General features: G+C 36.6%; 1 protein-coding gene across 28 annotated transcripts in view; it reads left to right on the top strand.

Annotated features, from left to right (window-relative positions):
• The window catches only part of PPFIBP2 (PPFIA binding protein 2), a 110,349-nt gene that overhangs the window by 82,140 nt on the left and 11,479 nt on the right, over positions 1-16,730 (top strand). For 22 of the 28 annotated variants that reach the window (XM_072039236.1, XM_072039235.1, XM_072039247.1 and 19 more), the window contains 11 exons: positions 1,005-1,113; positions 2,356-2,388; positions 4,099-4,160; positions 6,309-6,384; positions 9,610-9,716; positions 9,903-9,967; positions 10,230-10,298; positions 10,754-10,814; positions 13,101-13,142; positions 15,143-15,296; positions 16,663-16,695. In XM_072039236.1, coding sequence (XP_071895337.1) covers positions 1,005-1,113; positions 2,356-2,388; positions 4,099-4,160; positions 6,309-6,384; positions 9,610-9,716; positions 9,903-9,967; positions 10,230-10,298; positions 10,754-10,814; positions 13,101-13,142; positions 15,143-15,296; positions 16,663-16,695 — 811 coding nt within the window. The remainder of the gene's footprint in view (positions 1-1,004; positions 1,114-2,355; positions 2,389-4,098; positions 4,161-6,308; positions 6,385-9,609; positions 9,717-9,902; positions 9,968-10,229; positions 10,299-10,753; positions 10,815-13,100; positions 13,143-15,142; positions 15,297-16,662; positions 16,696-16,730) is intronic. The other 6 variants (XM_072039237.1, XM_072039248.1, XM_013094288.5 and 3 more) reach the window with 3 other exon arrangements.

Raw genomic sequence — 16,730 nt, forward strand, 5'->3', positions numbered from 1 at the left:
TTAAGAGTACTATGAGATCAAATAGACGAGCAGAGGCAAATCCAAATCTAGTATTAAGAGGCCTGAAGCTTTGTCTTCCTGTTGCTCCAGTGTCTTAGATGAGAAATTGGAATATTTCCATGACTGGATATAAAAAGCACATTAGTCACTGGGAAGTGTACGAGCCAGTGCGAGCAAGGCAGATTCCTCTACCCCATGAGGAATTGCAGGCAGAGTAGTAAACTCTTGCTGCCATCCGTTTGCTTCCTGGTTAAAAGATAAGTTTGTACATTAGAATAAACCAGTCGATCTTTTATCTTGTTCATCTACTGTTTGGTGCTTTGCATTTTTCCCCCTTTATTTTAATATGTTGATAAACTGGTCGCACATTACTTATTTTTTTTAAATTGTAAGGAAGTGTTGTGTGCTTGAAGTGGAGAGGATCAACTATAAGTGCTTTAAGGGTGCTGAAGAAAATCGTAATGAAGTTACTAACTTAGTAAAGCATGTTGTTGACAGTTTTTCTCATAAATAGCAAAAAGAGATGAGTCACTGTGTTTCAAGCTAGACAATCACTTCTTTCATGGCATGTTTTCCTTTTACGATAATTGCTGCATGCTTGTGTGTGTATATATATATATTTAAAATGCTTTGCTATTTTATAGTGGTCTACATGCAAAAACTCAGGAGTTGCCCTATTGTAGTCATTGTTGAATGGTCAGCATTGTAGTGCTGAGAGCTTTCTAAAGTTTCTTTACCTATACAAATTGTTGAAAATCTTGTCTTTCTCAAACTCTCTTCTCTGAGAGCTAATTTTTGTAAAAAGTGAGCTGTTAAAGTGAGTGTAAAAGGAATAGGATAGCAATACCACGAAATGCATAAGATTGTTGTAGTGTTATGTCCCAAAGTGGGAACAGGACATCATTCAAAATAAAGTGTTATGCTTAGAAATCTTCTAGTTCATGGGGAAGAATCACAGACAATCTGTGACAATGTTATTCTGAATTTATTTTACTCTCTTTCAGGCAGAGATAGCCCAGCTTCAGGAGCAATTAGCTCTCAAAGATGCAGAAATAGAACGCTTACAAAGTCAACTATCTAGGACCTCATCACATAGCGAAGTTGCAGAAAGAGGTAAGAGGAGGGGAATTGTACTGATTTTTTTTCCTACTGGGATTATCTTTATAATTTGAAACAGTCGTTGTTCAGTATGAATATATTTTTTGTGTCTACCTTCAAAATTTCATTGAAGAACCTTTATAGTTGATGTTTTTTAAGAGGAAAAAAAGTGACAGTAGTAGTTAAATATAATGTTTCAGTGACATACCATTCTCAAATGTATTTGTTAATTCACGCCTTTCATTTGTTCAGGATTGTAATGCAGATTTGTTTTAAATCTGTATGCTTGATACACATCAATAGCAGCTAAATGAGTTCATTTACACTTTGATCCCAACCAGTCATGCCACAGTTCTCTGAACCTACTGACTCCCTAGAGCTTCTGTCAATTGCTGAGCCAAGAGCATTATGATCCTAGTGACCTTCTTCTACAATATTGACTCTGTGCAGGAACATTTGTGTATAGTTTACCACAGTGTATCAGACAGCTGCACTAACTTTTTTGTGTATGTTAACTAATGCTTTCAAATAGAGCCTTTGCTAAGAGGTAATTTAGGTAACTTGTGCTACCTCTTTATTAGGGCTTAACAAGAGTCTCCTTAGAGGAATTAATGCAGACACCTCTTTTCTTGAAGAGGACAGTCTGTACTTTTGACTGTTGTTTATTCTGAAGCAGTGACAGTCCTTTCCAGTAAAGCCTTAACATGTACTTAGTGCTAATTTAACTCATTTGCAGAGCTTGTGCATGTGAAGTACTGCATGTCTAACTAGAAAATTAGTTTCTCTAACAGCAGTGTTTTGTAGACAAACTCTCCTACTAATAGGATTTTGTATTTTCTATGAGATTCTCAAATAATTTATGGTATTTAAGGTACAGATAGCTGATTACCAATAAGTAGAGTGTTCAGCGACTTTCAACATTCAGTGATGTTTCTGGTCCCGTTCATGCTGAAGATGGGTAAAACTCTCCTTGATTCCAGCAGGAGAAGAATCAAACCTTGTACAGAGATTCTTTAAGCTAACTTCAAGGAAACCACTTAGACTACATTTGAATAGAAACAGTATGCAGCAGTAATAATGCTTCTGAAAAAAAAAATACTGATTCATCAAATTTTTAGGTGGTCTTCTCAAATAAAGTAGAAGAGTAATGTCAATGTACTTTCTAGTATGCTAGAATGCATATTCTAGTTAAAATGCAAACTTTATCTAATCTGTGCTTTTTCTGTATACTTTGACTCTCACCATTTACCACCGTAGAGGAAGTTTATAGGAGAAGGCTAAAAGAAAAACGTAAGCCTTGCAATTCACTTTTGGCTTTATTTTACTGTTCCTTTCACACAAATTATAACTCAAATGCATTCTGCAGCAGTAATTCAATGTTTGTTTAGATTTGGCTGTCTAATTGTAATATACATAAGACATTGCTTTCATTGCTTGCAGCAAGCAGACGGTTACTTGCCCTCTTTGGTAAGATTTCACTTCAGAAAATAAATCAGAGGTTCACAAAACAGATAGTTGGACTTCAAACGGACGTTGTCAAGGTTAACAGAGCCAAAACTTAACCTTTACCTCTTTTTATTTGTACATATGTAAACCCCATACAATATCTGGAAAGATGCCTTTTCTTATTGCAAAATTGAAAAGAAAGAGGGAAGGATTTGGGTCTGAAAAAAAAAAAAAAAAACAAACAACTGTTTCTATATGTGATGTTGTTATAAATATTCTAAGTAAAGTTTGCTTTGTGTGCTTAAAAATACCTCGACATCAGTTCTTTTTGAAGTCTAATATTTTTTAACAGAAATCATTAGGACTGTGATTTCTAATGGCTTTTTAATTTTTTTCCAATTGCTTGCCCACTGTCTGCTGGCTTCAGTTTTTGATTTGGCTGTGTCCATGCATGTCTTGAATTACTAAGTGTTCTCTTTTGCAAGAGGAATGTTTGCAAAGTTCATTTACATGTTTTAAAATGTAATCATTACAAGGTGTATATTTTTCAGAATCACTACTAGAAAACAGTAATTCCATTTTTTGCAAATAGTTGAGAAATTGCATTGTATATTCAACATATAGTTATAAAACCTTTTAAAATGCTCTTTTACAGTATTGATTCTCTTTCTTCTCTCTCACTTCATGCCTGCACATCTGTTTTTCATAGTCCTTTGTGAAACAAATGGGACTGGTCTAATGTCAATGCATGAATTCCTGAAGTGGCAGCTTCAGCAGATAAATTATTTCAGGTTTTATCTCCACAATCTAGGTTTGCTTTAGTGCAAGTTGGTACCAGAGGACTCGTTAAGAATATAATGTAGAGAAAAAATGAAAGATTTGGTTCAGCAAAGTTAGGATGATGTAATTAACAACCTCATATGTTTCAGAAAATGTGTTTTGGGTGTTCTTGACTATATAATTTTTTAATAACCTCTGAGTCTATATTGTAACACCATCTTGTGTGAGGCAGTTATGTATTAGCTCTTTATGCAGATTTTAACTCAGTTATTTATACTGAGCTGTTTTCAGAAAAAAGTATTTTACAAATTTTCCTCATTATAGAATATCAAAATGGTTATTGTTATTTTTCATTTTCAAGACTTTTGAATATCCTTGAACTAATTCTCATAAGCTTGAGGATATTTTTCCCAGATGGAATAAAATTAATTTTCAATCATGCTTAAATTTATTTCCATAAATGTATAACAGCAAACACGCTCTCATATTTTGCAAAAAAAGCTTCACTGTTTCTTTTATTTTTATTTCGTGAATTTTAGAATATGAAATAGCATTGTGTAGCCTCTTATAAACAAAACCAGCTTGTTTGTGTTGTGTGATGCTTTTAATAGTTAATTGTTGAAAAGCTTTAAATTAAATGTAGTTTAATTTGCCATGCCACTGACATGGTTTTGGTAATTTATAAGAACATGGAGAGTGTAGTACAAAACAGATATCATTTACACTAAATATAGCAAGTGTATTTTTCTCATAACATTTTGAAAACATTTTTAGATCAAGAAGTTCAACGGTTGAAGATAGGAATGGAATCTTTATTGGCTGCAAATGAAGAAAAGGTGAGAAAACATCATTCTTTCTACATAATAAAAATGAAATGTTGGTTTTGAATCCCTGTAATGATCTGAATTGCCCACTTTCCACAAGCATATGATATCGCCCTGATTTTTGGATTAATGCCATGAGACTGTGACAGAATGTTTAATTTTATAAAATAGGAATTGTGTCTGACCTTGCTAACCTGTAGTAGAACTCGTTAGTTACATTACATTCCAGACGGGAGCATGTGTTGGTTTCACCCTGCTGGACCGCTGAACTCCACCACAACCATGCTCTCAATCGCCCTCGTCAAAGGAAGGGGAGAGAAAATAATATGGAAAGGGCTCAAGAGTTGAGATAAGGACAGGGAGATCACTCAACAATTATTGTCATGGTGAAAAAAAGACTCAGCATAGGGAGATACATGTAATCCATTCTTTATTACCTGTTATTAACAAGTTAGAGAAGTGAGAAACTAAAATTAAACAAACTCAAGACACCTTCCCCCACACACAGATTTTCTCTTCCACCTCTTCTCCTTGAGTAGTGCGGTGGAACAGGCAATTGGGGCTAGTGATGCTTCATCTCTGCTGCTTCTTCACAGTCCCTCTCTACCCCTGCTCCCCGTGGGGTCTCTCCCTCAGGATGCCGTCCTTCCTGCACTGATCCTGCGGGGGCTGTCCACAGGCAGCAGCTCTTCAGGAACTGCTCTCACACGGCTCTGTCCCATGGTGTCCATCCCCCAGGAGCAAACTGCTCCAGCATGGGTCCCCCACGGGTGGGTGGCAGCTCCCCCCATGTGCCCTGCTCCTGCATGGGCTCCTCTCCACGGGCTGCAGCTCTGGCCCGGGGCCTGCTCCTGCGGGGGCTCTCCATGGGCTGCAGCCTCCTCCAGGCCACATCCACCTGCTCCACTGGGGGCTCCTCCACGGGCTGCAGCCACTCCTGCAGCCCCCAACTACCAAACCCTTGCCCATACACCCAATACAGAACAGAAAGCCAAGGTTGTAACAAGCAGAATCTCCGGTTTTCTGCTATTAGAAAGTGCTAGGATGTGCTCATCTTAGGCAGTTCTTTATTTTCCAAACTTGATCTAAAGTGTACATTGGTATCCCTAGTTCACATTGTGATAGAAAAATAAAGTAAAAAATGCCTTTGGTTCAGACTAAACCCTTCTAAGAATAGGGATCAGGTCTGAAAGAGACAAGGGCTAAAAAGCCGAAAGGATGTGTGTGGGTAGTAATAAAGGAGGGGGGAAGTGAAATTAGATACATTTAAATTGTAAATATGTTTGTTGTTGTTGTTGCTGTTTTTTGACTCTCATCACCTCCGCTGCTTGTCTGCCAATTGAACAATTCAAGTGCAAAGCCTTCAGATGTCATTGACTTATTACATAAAGTGTTCCTTATTTTTAGAAGTTTTATTCATGATTAGTTCTTGAGGAAATTGTAGTTCTTGTCTTATGATAATAAACAGGCAACAAGATTTTCTTTTTTGGTGACATATTTACATATGATCACTTACCCAGTAATATGCATTACTAAAAACTTCCTTCAGTAAGTGGGGGATCTGGACAGAGCAATGTTAATTCTAGGGAAAATTAATGAAACTCATAATGATCTCTAGTTTTTACACACTCAAAAAGGTAAAATTTACATCTGGAAAATAAAAGATGTAGCAACATCTCTTTCCAAAATTGTTCCAAGGCTCCATAAGTTTTTTGAATTTGAAGGGAACAAAATACTGTTGATTATGTCCTAAAATCTGGGTATACTGACAGGGAAAGGAGGGTCATTTCCTTGGAAACTAGTGGTCAGTTGACTCACAGGTTAATAAATGTTCAATATAGAGCCATTACCTTCAATAGTCTCACAAAATAAAATATTCTGCTTTTGTGAGACCCCACCCGGAGTCCTATATTCAGCTCTGTGGCTCGCAGCTCAAGAAAGACGTGGAGCTGTTGGAGCAAGTCCACAGGAGGGCCACGAGGATATTCTGAGGGCTGGAGCTCTTCTCCTGTGAAGAAAGGCCAAGAAAGCTGGGGTTGTTGAGAAAATCCCAGTCCATCTTTCTGTTTCCAGGCCAGAATCATAAAAATGAATGTGTCATAATAGTGTAGTACAAAAATTCAGGATTTTTAATATGATTTCATTTTCTGCTTTTCACAGGACCGCCGAATAGAGGAGTTAACACTATTGCTAAGCCAGTACAGAAGGGTCAAGGAAATAATGATTGCAGCTCATGGTAAAATGTCTTGTGAATAATTTCCTAGTATCAGATCATTTAAAAACTTCATGCAGTACAACTACTATTTGTTGGCTGTTGAATTTACGTGTATAATACTATATAGTTCATTATATATACATTTGTATCATGCTGGGGTGCTGAAAGAGTAGAAAGAACCACAGTATTCCTTGAGCAGGCTTGTAGGCCTGTGTGTTTTTGACTGTAGCTGGTGGAAATTTTGTTTTTGGTTCTTATGTTATAGTCAGTAAAAAAAAAAAAAAAGTCTGAGGATTTAGTTACAACATTAGTATTCAGAGAGATTTCTGTGACTGAATCTCATGTTCAGCTCCCTAAATTTCACCCTAAAATGCTTAAAATGCTTTCTACGTCAGTTAATAGTAAATTCCTCTGTAGAGCCTAATTTTGGTGCTATATTCTGCTATGTATGGTGCCATTAAAGATTTTGATTGGTAAGGATGGCTGATGAGATCACTGCTCTAGTTGTACAGCTATGTGAACTGCTCATCAGTCAGGTCTGAAGTCCTGCAGTTCTACCTCATTATGTGCCAAGGCAATCCAAAGCCAGCACTGCTTTCTTTAAAATGCTTTACTATATGTTGCAGTAGGATAGGAACTTTGGTTGCAGAACTCCTACATCCATGCAGTGATGGCTGGGTGGACAGCTGGTGCCATGGTGTTATTAGAACCTTCATGCAGCGCTGTCACTCCTCGCTGATGGGACTCCTGTAAGTCTCTTCCCTAGTGTAGGCCCATGCCTTAAGTCCTTCATGGCCAAAGCTCCATACTTCATTTTTCCCTGCTGCTGGTTGTCATTCCCTCAGTTGCACATGGATTGTAGAGATCTGATGAAAAGTAATTAGAGCAGAAAGGGTGAAAAGGGCTGAGCAAACAGCAGGATGCTGCTCATTCTGAGACATAATCTGTAGATGGAGGGACAATTAAGAAAGTTCATTCAAATTAGTTAAACGCACAAGTTTCCAGCAGTTTTATTAAATTGCACTGAATCCCTTTCTAGAATCTGTTATGCAAAATTAAAATGACAGTTTAATTAATCACCTCCTGCAGATGAATTAAAGCATACAGATAGGTATTAATTTTGTGTGGTATTTTCTATGACAAGTTTTTACAGTGTAAAGTGAAACCAGGAGACCTTAGCGAATGGTGAACCTTAAATAATTAATTAGATCGTACATTCAGATTTCATACACCACAGTTCAATTCAGGAATGGCAGTAATGATCAGCACCAGCCAGCCACCTAGAGTTAAAGGAAGCAGTGTTTTCCTTCGTCATGCTTTTTATACTGCATTTATCACAGGGAATCTGATCTCTTACTGTTAGGAGGACCTTTTTTCTTCTTTGTCTCTGACATATTGCTGAAAGAAATGCAATGAATATAGTAAGTTCTGTTGCCCTTTTCCCTCCCCTAAGAAAAATCCTCACAGCTGACTAGGTAGGTTCTGGTTTGGAGAGAATGACTAGAAATCCACGGTTGCTTTGGTGCACAGACTATTATATGTATAAACCACATGCTGGCTGTAAAGATTACGGTGCACCATCCCCTTGTTGGGATATGCTTTTGGAGGAGGCTTTTGTGTATAAGCAAGGTGCAAGCCATGATGGTCTGGATTATTGAGTTGGTACTGCTGAGAGTATGATGGATTTAGTGTATGCTAGTGCAGACATTCCGTACAGTATTAACTAAAATACTAGTGATGCTCAGCATATTAAAACAAAAACCCCAAACCTGTGTGAGAACTGGAGTGTATACTTAGATCCTCCATAAAAGAGACACATGCTGTGATGCCTCCATTTTCTTCATAGCCCCAATGAGCTTGTTACCTTGTCTGTGTTTTTGTGAGAATTTCATGGTTAGATTACCAATAAATATTTCTCCTTAAAATATATATATATATATATATATATATGTATTATTTCTAGAGGCATGTTTTAAAGGTTCCCTTTGAAGTGTAATCCCTGCTTAAAAGTTGTTTTATTAGGGTCAATGGGTTGAAATCTTCAGTCTCATATAACTGTTATGAAATAATTACATGACTGAAACACATTACATTGTAAGTGTCACTTTTTTCTGCTAAAGGGGACCAGTAAGTTACATTAACAATAGAGGACTAACTTGTCATGATAGGTAACACGTACACTAAAAAAAAATATGTGTTTTGGATTAAAGTAGTACATCAGCTTGAAACAGTTATTGATATCTGAATAAAATGTAGAGGAACTATCATGAGCCACTACAGGTAGCTCTTATGGTTTTAGTAATTTGTGCTGAGGGGCTGCCTACCAGGAACCATAGTTTGTGATGTTATCAGCACTAAGTTTCACTTCATATCCTGAAGGACCAGTGGTCAGTATCAAGTTTTTTGACAGTGTTTTTAGCTCAACAGCATGATAACCGAGCTCATGTCAAATGACTTTTTAAAAGGTCTCTCTTCTCAACAGTGAGAAGGCTAAAACATAAGATTTGATGCTTTTACGTAACTGCCTAGAGCTATTGCACCTCCATCACTTAAATTGGGATTTATCAAAGTACTTAAATGTCAGTCTAAATTTCTCTGTCATGGCATATCTGTTCTTCCATATCCTGTATGTAATCCTGTGCATGAGAGATCTCCAGAAGATTTCTCATCCAAAATACTCTGGAAGTTTGCTGAGCACTAAATATTCGGACTTTAATTTAGTATTTCAGCTTTGACAATTCAACAATAAAAATCTTCTTCAATAGTGAATTTGGAATATTTCAGTATTTATTTCAGTTTGGGATATCCAGAAAACCATGAAGTATGTTTACATGTTCATCCTCAAAGTGAGCATGGGGCACTGCATTATGATATCTTCAATGTCTAACATGTATCCTATAAAGTGATAAACTGTGAGAAGGAAAATGGTACCAACTTGAATTTCCCTTACAACATCAAATTGTGAATTAAAGTAGTTCAGAAGCTGTCTCATAAGCAGCTCAGCTACTGAGAACAGAGAACAGAAGATGACTATATTTGTTGTCAAATATATATCAGCTCACTTGTATATCAGAGCACTAAGAAGGGCTGGGGAGTGGGAAAGGCTGCCAAACTAGATGCGTTAGATGAAGACTGAAGTGGAATGTAGAGACTGAAGTATTTAGATTGTCTGAATATGGTCCTAAATGTTATATTTTTTTTGACTTGTTTCTCTCCCTTTCTATTTCTAATCTTTAATGCTTGCAGGCTCTTCAGACAGAATTCTATCTGGTGGCAATGAAGAGGAACTTGAGGCAACTTTAAGGAAATGGAATATTTTGAACAATCCTCAAGGAGATCTATTTAAATCAGAGGTATGTAGTAAAGATGTTTTAGAAGCACGTTCTGATGTAAATATGAATTGTTTGTCTTGGTTTCTCTGTAGTAGCAAAGATAATGTAGACAAGGGTTTTACCCTGGCTGAATTTTTGTGCCTATTGCTACGGGCACTTCAGATTCAGACACTAGAGATACAGGCTTAAAACTTCTATTTTACATAGGCCTCTTCAGGAGAATTGCCACCAGCTACGTTATCTCCAGTGCCACACAAAGCTACAGAAATCAGGCAAGACTTGTGTTTCTCACTTTTTATTGGGATTGTCCTAAGTCTATGTTATTTAATTTAAGTGTTGATATCTAGTCTTGCCTGTTCTTAACTACCCAAAAGTTCTTGCAAAGCTGTGAAAGAAGTGTAATTTTGTAAATTACAAATGTAAATTTTTAATGCTTAGTTGTATGAGGTTTGGACTACACAAATGAATTAGTCATTTTATATATCAGAAGATATATGTATTATAGTACTTAATATATTTTATTCTGATTTGAAGTGGAACCATTCCAGTATCTTCAACTAATCTAACCCCTTCACAAGAAGAAACTTTGGAAATCCTAAATAGGTAAGAATTGGTAACACTAACTGAAATATACAACATCTAGACAGATGTTTTTTGATAATTCTGTTTTCTCCTTCCATTTTTAAAATCTTTTAAAAAGCCCTTAATATTGCACAGTGTTTGCAGAGAGTTATTAAAGTCTACTTTTGCTTGTTAAGGGTATCTTAAAAAGTCATTTATATATATAAGGTTTAAAACTGGATATTGGACCTTATTGCCTTTTGTTGTTGATAAGCATGGCCATGTTCCTGTTTCTGACTTCATCTACATCAGTACTATGTTTTAAACCCAGGACTATGAATTTTAAGCTCAAAACAAAACAATCTCCTAGTTCTGAATTATCTGTTATTTGAAGATATTACGTGATATATGATAGCTGTCACATGATACCGTTGTGACATACACAAGCATATTATGTTGCATTTACAATTGCCTTTTTTGCCTGTTATTATTTTAAGGGTCCCACAGAAAAAAAAATCAAGTAGTTTAGAAGACTTGCAGAGTGAATCCCTGGAAAAGGTTAGTTTATTTGTACTCAAAATTTCTGGCGTTAAATCTCTAGAATAAAAGATAAAGGTCAAATATAAATATTGTTTGCTTCAGATATAGTAAACCTAACCACCACCGATGTCGTATGTGGGGAAAAAAAAAAGCCCTAGTGATATAATAGTTCATCAAATAATTCATCTTTTGGCCCCAGTGCTAATCTTAGAGTAAACAAATGATTTGACACATCCTCAAATTCAGCTTTTCAACTAAGAGAAAAAAAATATTTAAGAGAAGTTGTCATGGTTTAACCCGGCCGGCAGCTAAACACCACACAGCCGTTCACTCACTCTCCCCCCTCCCTCTCTGGGACGGGGAAGAGAAATGGAAAGTGAAGCCCGTGAGCTGAGATAAAGACAGTTTAATAAGATAGGAAAATAATAATAACAATAATAATAATACAATGATGATAATAGTTCTACTAATAATATGTACAAACAAGTGATGCACAATGCAATTGCTCACCACCTGCTGACTGATGCGCAGCCTAACCCCGAGCAGTCCGGCCCCCTCCCCCGGCTAGCCACCCCTATATATTATTTAGCATGATGCCAGATGGTATGGAATACCCTTTTGGCTAGTTTGGGTCACCTGTCCTGGGTCTGTCCCCTCCCAGCTCTTGCTGCACCCCCAGTCTGCCCGTTGGCAGGACAGAGCAAGAAGCTGAGATGTCCTTGGCTTAGTATAAGCACTGCTCTGCAACATTAAAACATTGGGGTGTTATCAGCACTGTTCTCATCCTAAGCCAAAACATAGCATTCTACTAGCTATTAGGAAGAAAATTAACTCTGTTCTAACTGAAACCAGGACAGAAGTACAGCAAATAATGAGAAGTCATTTTGTTGAACTGCAGTATGATTTTGTTTATAGATTACTGTTTTAAAAATGTTTTTGATTTCCAATCTGCTAAAATATTAAGACAACATACCTGGAAGTATTAAAAAGAAGCATTGGGACTGGGCATGCATTTTCACATAGGATTCCTTTGAGTGTTTGCACGTACATATGAATGCCACTCCCTAACTTTGACTTCTGATATAAATGGCATTCTTGAAGATGGTAGTGATGCTGCCTTAGTTAAACAGCAGGAGCACTGTTGTTAATTCCAAGGCTTCATTCCATTCCAGAATAAAGACTTTCCAATTTACCAAGTCTCATTATGCTATGGTCCAGAGGTTTTATTTGTCATTATGTACGCTGAAGTTTTTTTCTGCATGTGTACTTGTAACTTACAGGACTATTACTGACATTTTCTATGCCAAAACTAGGCTTAATACTAGATTACATGACCAAATAAAATGTTTGAAATTTATGTTGCACTCATTTGATTGTGGTCACACACATGACAGATCATTTGACAGCTAACATTTCATTCTGTGTGTAATTTATGAAGGTCTGTTTTCTTTTCATAACTTTTAAATTATTTTCTTGTCTTAATCTTAAAAAAAAAATAATAATCTATTTGTCTCTATGATATGATAAGGCTCCACCTACACATTTAGGCTGCAAATCTGCTGTATCTATCAAATCAGAGTCCATATAGAAAAAATGAAGGATGTGACAGAACTTTAGTCAGTGAGACCCTAGTTCAGCAAGGAATTTAAATTGTATGCCCTAATTTAGGCATGAGGCTTTTTAGTGAAATAAATGAGACCAGACCTCCCTATATTTAAACAACAAGTAGTCACAACTTAACCAAAACAAAGCCCCAGAAAACTTGTTTTGCTGACACAGCACAAGACTTTGCTCCTGTCACTGAGTCCAGCAGAACCTGTGCTGCTGGCGTTGTTTGCACAAAACTCAAATTCCAATTGCGTCCAGCAACAATAAAAATGAAATAAAACATACCGGTGTTTCTGACCTAGCCATGCTGATATTTTTCACGGCTCTTCTTCGTGGTTTCAGATGGATCCATACAGTACTGCATAAATTCTCTTTTAACATCAGACTTTTTCATACCGTTTTAACTGTTATGTGGCTGCCATGGGACCAACCAGAAGCCTAAAAATAGCAAAATCTCTTTGATCAAAACAGAACCTAAACTGGGCACAAAACTAGTAAACTGGTTTGAACAAACACATTTAAAGGTTAAATACTTTATAAAATGAAGAGATAACAGACCTTGTAATATGTTGTCAATGCATTAAGTAGCGTCACTATAGTAATCACACTATAATTGATGTATGTACGTTAATACTAACATTTGTCTGTTGCTTTTTTCCATAAAACTTTGAAATTATTCTCCCTGCAACTCCGTAGTATGTAGAAGGAAAACCAGTACAGCCTGTTGTAGAACAAGAGGTATATTAACTGTAAACTCTTCTAACATTTATCTGCTGTGATGTGCTGTGATGGTATGGCTGTTTTCATTTTGTATTCATCTTCCCTTTCAAAATGTTTGCAAAGTTCATGTACTTGACAAACTTTGGGAACAAGGGCAGGGGTAAGGATTTGTGTGTGTGTGTGTGTGTGTGTGTGTGTTTTCTTTATCAACAAGCTGTTTGGGTGTGTAATGTCTGTTTCAGAAAACACAGTGCTAATATTTGATTAAAGTAATAAATGGTTTCTCCACTCATGTAATGTTAGGTGCTAGTGGGGGCACACTGTAACTGCCAAAACAGGAGCAGGGATGGGACGCACAGTGCCCAAAATTCAGGAATCTGGTCCATGATTATAGAATCACAAAGATCCCTCTTGGCCTTGAAATAAAAATTGAATAAACCAGTGGTTACCTACTTAAATATTTCATGTATCATTCTGTCACAGACAAAGTTTTATCTAAGTATTTCAAAACAATTTTGTTTAAATGGGGTTACTAATTAGGAGAATCCTGTATGTTTCTGTGCACTAAATACATTTTGCGTATTTTCAGCACATTGTTTTCCTACCTTACCTCCTTTCTGATTCTGTCATCTGTCAGTATGAGCTTATTTCAAAATACATGTTGAATGTACACCACTCCACAAGTCAATTGCAGTTACAGGTTCATTGCTTTTCCAGAAAAGCCTCTCCATTCTTGTAATTTTGACAGTTGTGATACATATATATATATATTTTGTCCAGTCATGGCTCCTTCATCTTTTCCTCTGGAGTCAGTATTGATGAAGTCTCAGCGCGAACTTTCCAAAACTGTAGCCAAGGGCATCTGTGCAATACATACTTTGGCTGCAGAAAATCTTGTTAGGCCCAAAACTGTCAGATCTGAATGCAAGTTCTAAACTACCTTTGCACAAGGGGCAGGATTCCAAATTAGTCGGTTACTGTAAAATTGAATGCATGGAAGATGAAGGGACTCTATTTTAAGCATAGCCTACATAGCAGTACCCTTTCAATACAAGATACTGCATGCTGGCTTTGAGGACCACCTCTTGTGACCTCTGTTGCTTGAGGAAGGTCCTCCCAGTGTAAGTAATCTTTCTGATGCCACTGGTACTGTGTACGTGTACCATAGGTGTAGGCAAAAGTAAGGCTGCGGACCTAAAGTATGGCTATTTTAGTCTGATGTGGACAGAAATTGTATAGAATATGTCAGCTTTAAAATACAGGTCAGTCCATGCTTTTTAACCAGCATACATCCAAGTTATACATTGTGGTTAGGTACAATACAATTGGTATTTACTATATGCTTTGCAGTTTGCGTTCAACTTTTTTTTTTCAACTTAGCAATTGTAACGTTAGTTATCCAGAGAGGTCTTGATTCTTACAGAAGTTACATTTCTGTAGCCTATCCTCATTTTTGATTATTTGAAAGTGATTAATGGAGGTGGACAAATATGACTGGCCAAATTTGAGTTACACGAATACTTTTGGCTTAAATTCCATCGAGATACAACTGTAAGGCAAAAACATAGACACTTTGATGAAATATGAAGGAAAAATTTGGCAGGGCAGAGAATGGGCTAAGAAATGACTAAATTTATTTCTGGCACTGTCAAAAGTGGGCCTTGAAAGGCAAAAATTATTATATATGGTGCCAAAAAAATCATGACAAACCAGGTAATATTCAATATATATATATATATATATATATATATATTATAGTTTAATATAATACATGGTATAGCTGAAAGGGAAGGAGAAGATGAGGGAAGAGAAGGTTGGGTCTTAGCTAGAAAATCATGGCAGCTGATTATTAGATTTAAATTGGTATATTAAATACTAGATTTAAATTGAAATGTCTGTAAAAAGGAACATGTCAAACTTCAAAATACTTTTTCTAAATTTATAAATGAATATTGTGTACTAGATTGTAAATGCAATGAGTGATTTGCCTTTTTCTCTATCCTCTAAAAAAAATGCAGAGTAAGCCACATGTGAAAGGCAGCAAATACCAAACTTTGCCAGGAAAACTGCCTCGACCCTTACAGAATGGAGAACAGGGAACATATAACACATCAAATTCACCAGACTCATGTGGCATGAACGACAGTGAGGACAACAGCATCCTGGGCCTGAGTAAGTGTCCCTGCCTCTCTGAGAGGTGGCGGGGGGGTTATGTAAGAGGCAAACAAGAAAACTAAAAATGGGGAAATACCATGTTCTATAACCTTCTGTGTTACAATAACGTACGATGTTCGGGTGGCTCACTGAGGGAAAGTTCTGTTTTTAACAATATATCAAAAATATTCTAGATGGGCTCACTGGGGAGTGAAGGGTGACTTTAGTTGGAACATTCTTTTTGTTGCACTGGATGACATTTAATTTGCTGACGTCAGTGATAGCATATGTAATGAGGTCGTAACACGGTTGGTGACAGCTTTCTTAGCCAACAAATCTGTTACTGGAAATTAGAATTTCTGGAGATCCAAACATATTGATAGTATGAATAAGTGTATTTTTTTCAGACTGTCTTCCATTGATCACGTGAGTTTGCTGATGTTTTCTTATAAAACAACAAACAAAAATGCACAGCCAAGTACATCAAGAATAGACAAAATCTTTTTAAAGGAACGTACACTAAATTGTGTATTAATCAAACAAAAAAACCTTTTCCTTTCCCATCCCACTGTATTTTATTGTGTGACACTTTACAATATAACCAGCAGTAATGTACACATTTTCGAAAAAAAGTTAAGGATTTTGGATTTTTTTTTATTGTTATTGGATCGGATTTTTGTACGTGTGTGGTTTGTTTGTATGTTTTTTCTTTATAAGACTTCATAGTCTTAAGAGCTGCTAGTGTACTGTAGCTTAAATGTTACAATAGGTTGTTGGTTGTTTAAGGGTTGCATTTCTATTTATTTATTTTCTTTTTAAAGAGTTTTTCTGTAATAGCAATGCTGGAGTTTCATTAATAGTCTGTATAGGTGTAGGCAGTCCGCAAGCCATGCAATTTATGTTTTAACTGCAGGATTATCCAAAGAGGTGTGATCTTGTAAAGGAAAATATTTTTTTTCTAGAAACAAACAGTGAATTTGTAAGAACACTGAATTACTGGAGGTTAGTTTGTATCTTGCATGTGCAGTGAACTCAGTACACCTCCAGTTCTGTATTTCAGAAGAACCTGATATAACTTTAGACACCGCTTCATTTCTGAAGTGCTGCAGGCTTTATGGAGCTCTGTAGCATATGTTTAAATATTTTTTGAGAGAGAGAGAGAAATGATCATTCCAGTCTACTTAAGATGACCTGTGCAGGATTCCTGGGGCTTGTGCAAACCAATGCACATTCGCTTTCATGTCAAGCATAACTGCTTCTTTTCTTTTTGTTTCTGCTTTTAATGCTTAGCTTACTTCTTTGCTCTTCCATAACTTTATTTTGCTGGTGTTTTATATCTTCTTTGCTTCTTCATCTGGCTTTCTGCTTCTTGGGATGACTGAAGATCGCATCAGGAGTGTCAGTGCACCAGTGCTAGGTATTGTATCCAAACAAGATGCAACTTTAACATGA

Source organism: Anas platyrhynchos, chromosome 5, assembly GCF_047663525.1.
Source record: "Anas platyrhynchos isolate ZD024472 breed Pekin duck chromosome 5, IASCAAS_PekinDuck_T2T, whole genome shotgun sequence".
NCBI lineage: Eukaryota > Metazoa > Chordata > Aves > Anseriformes > Anatidae > Anas > Anas platyrhynchos.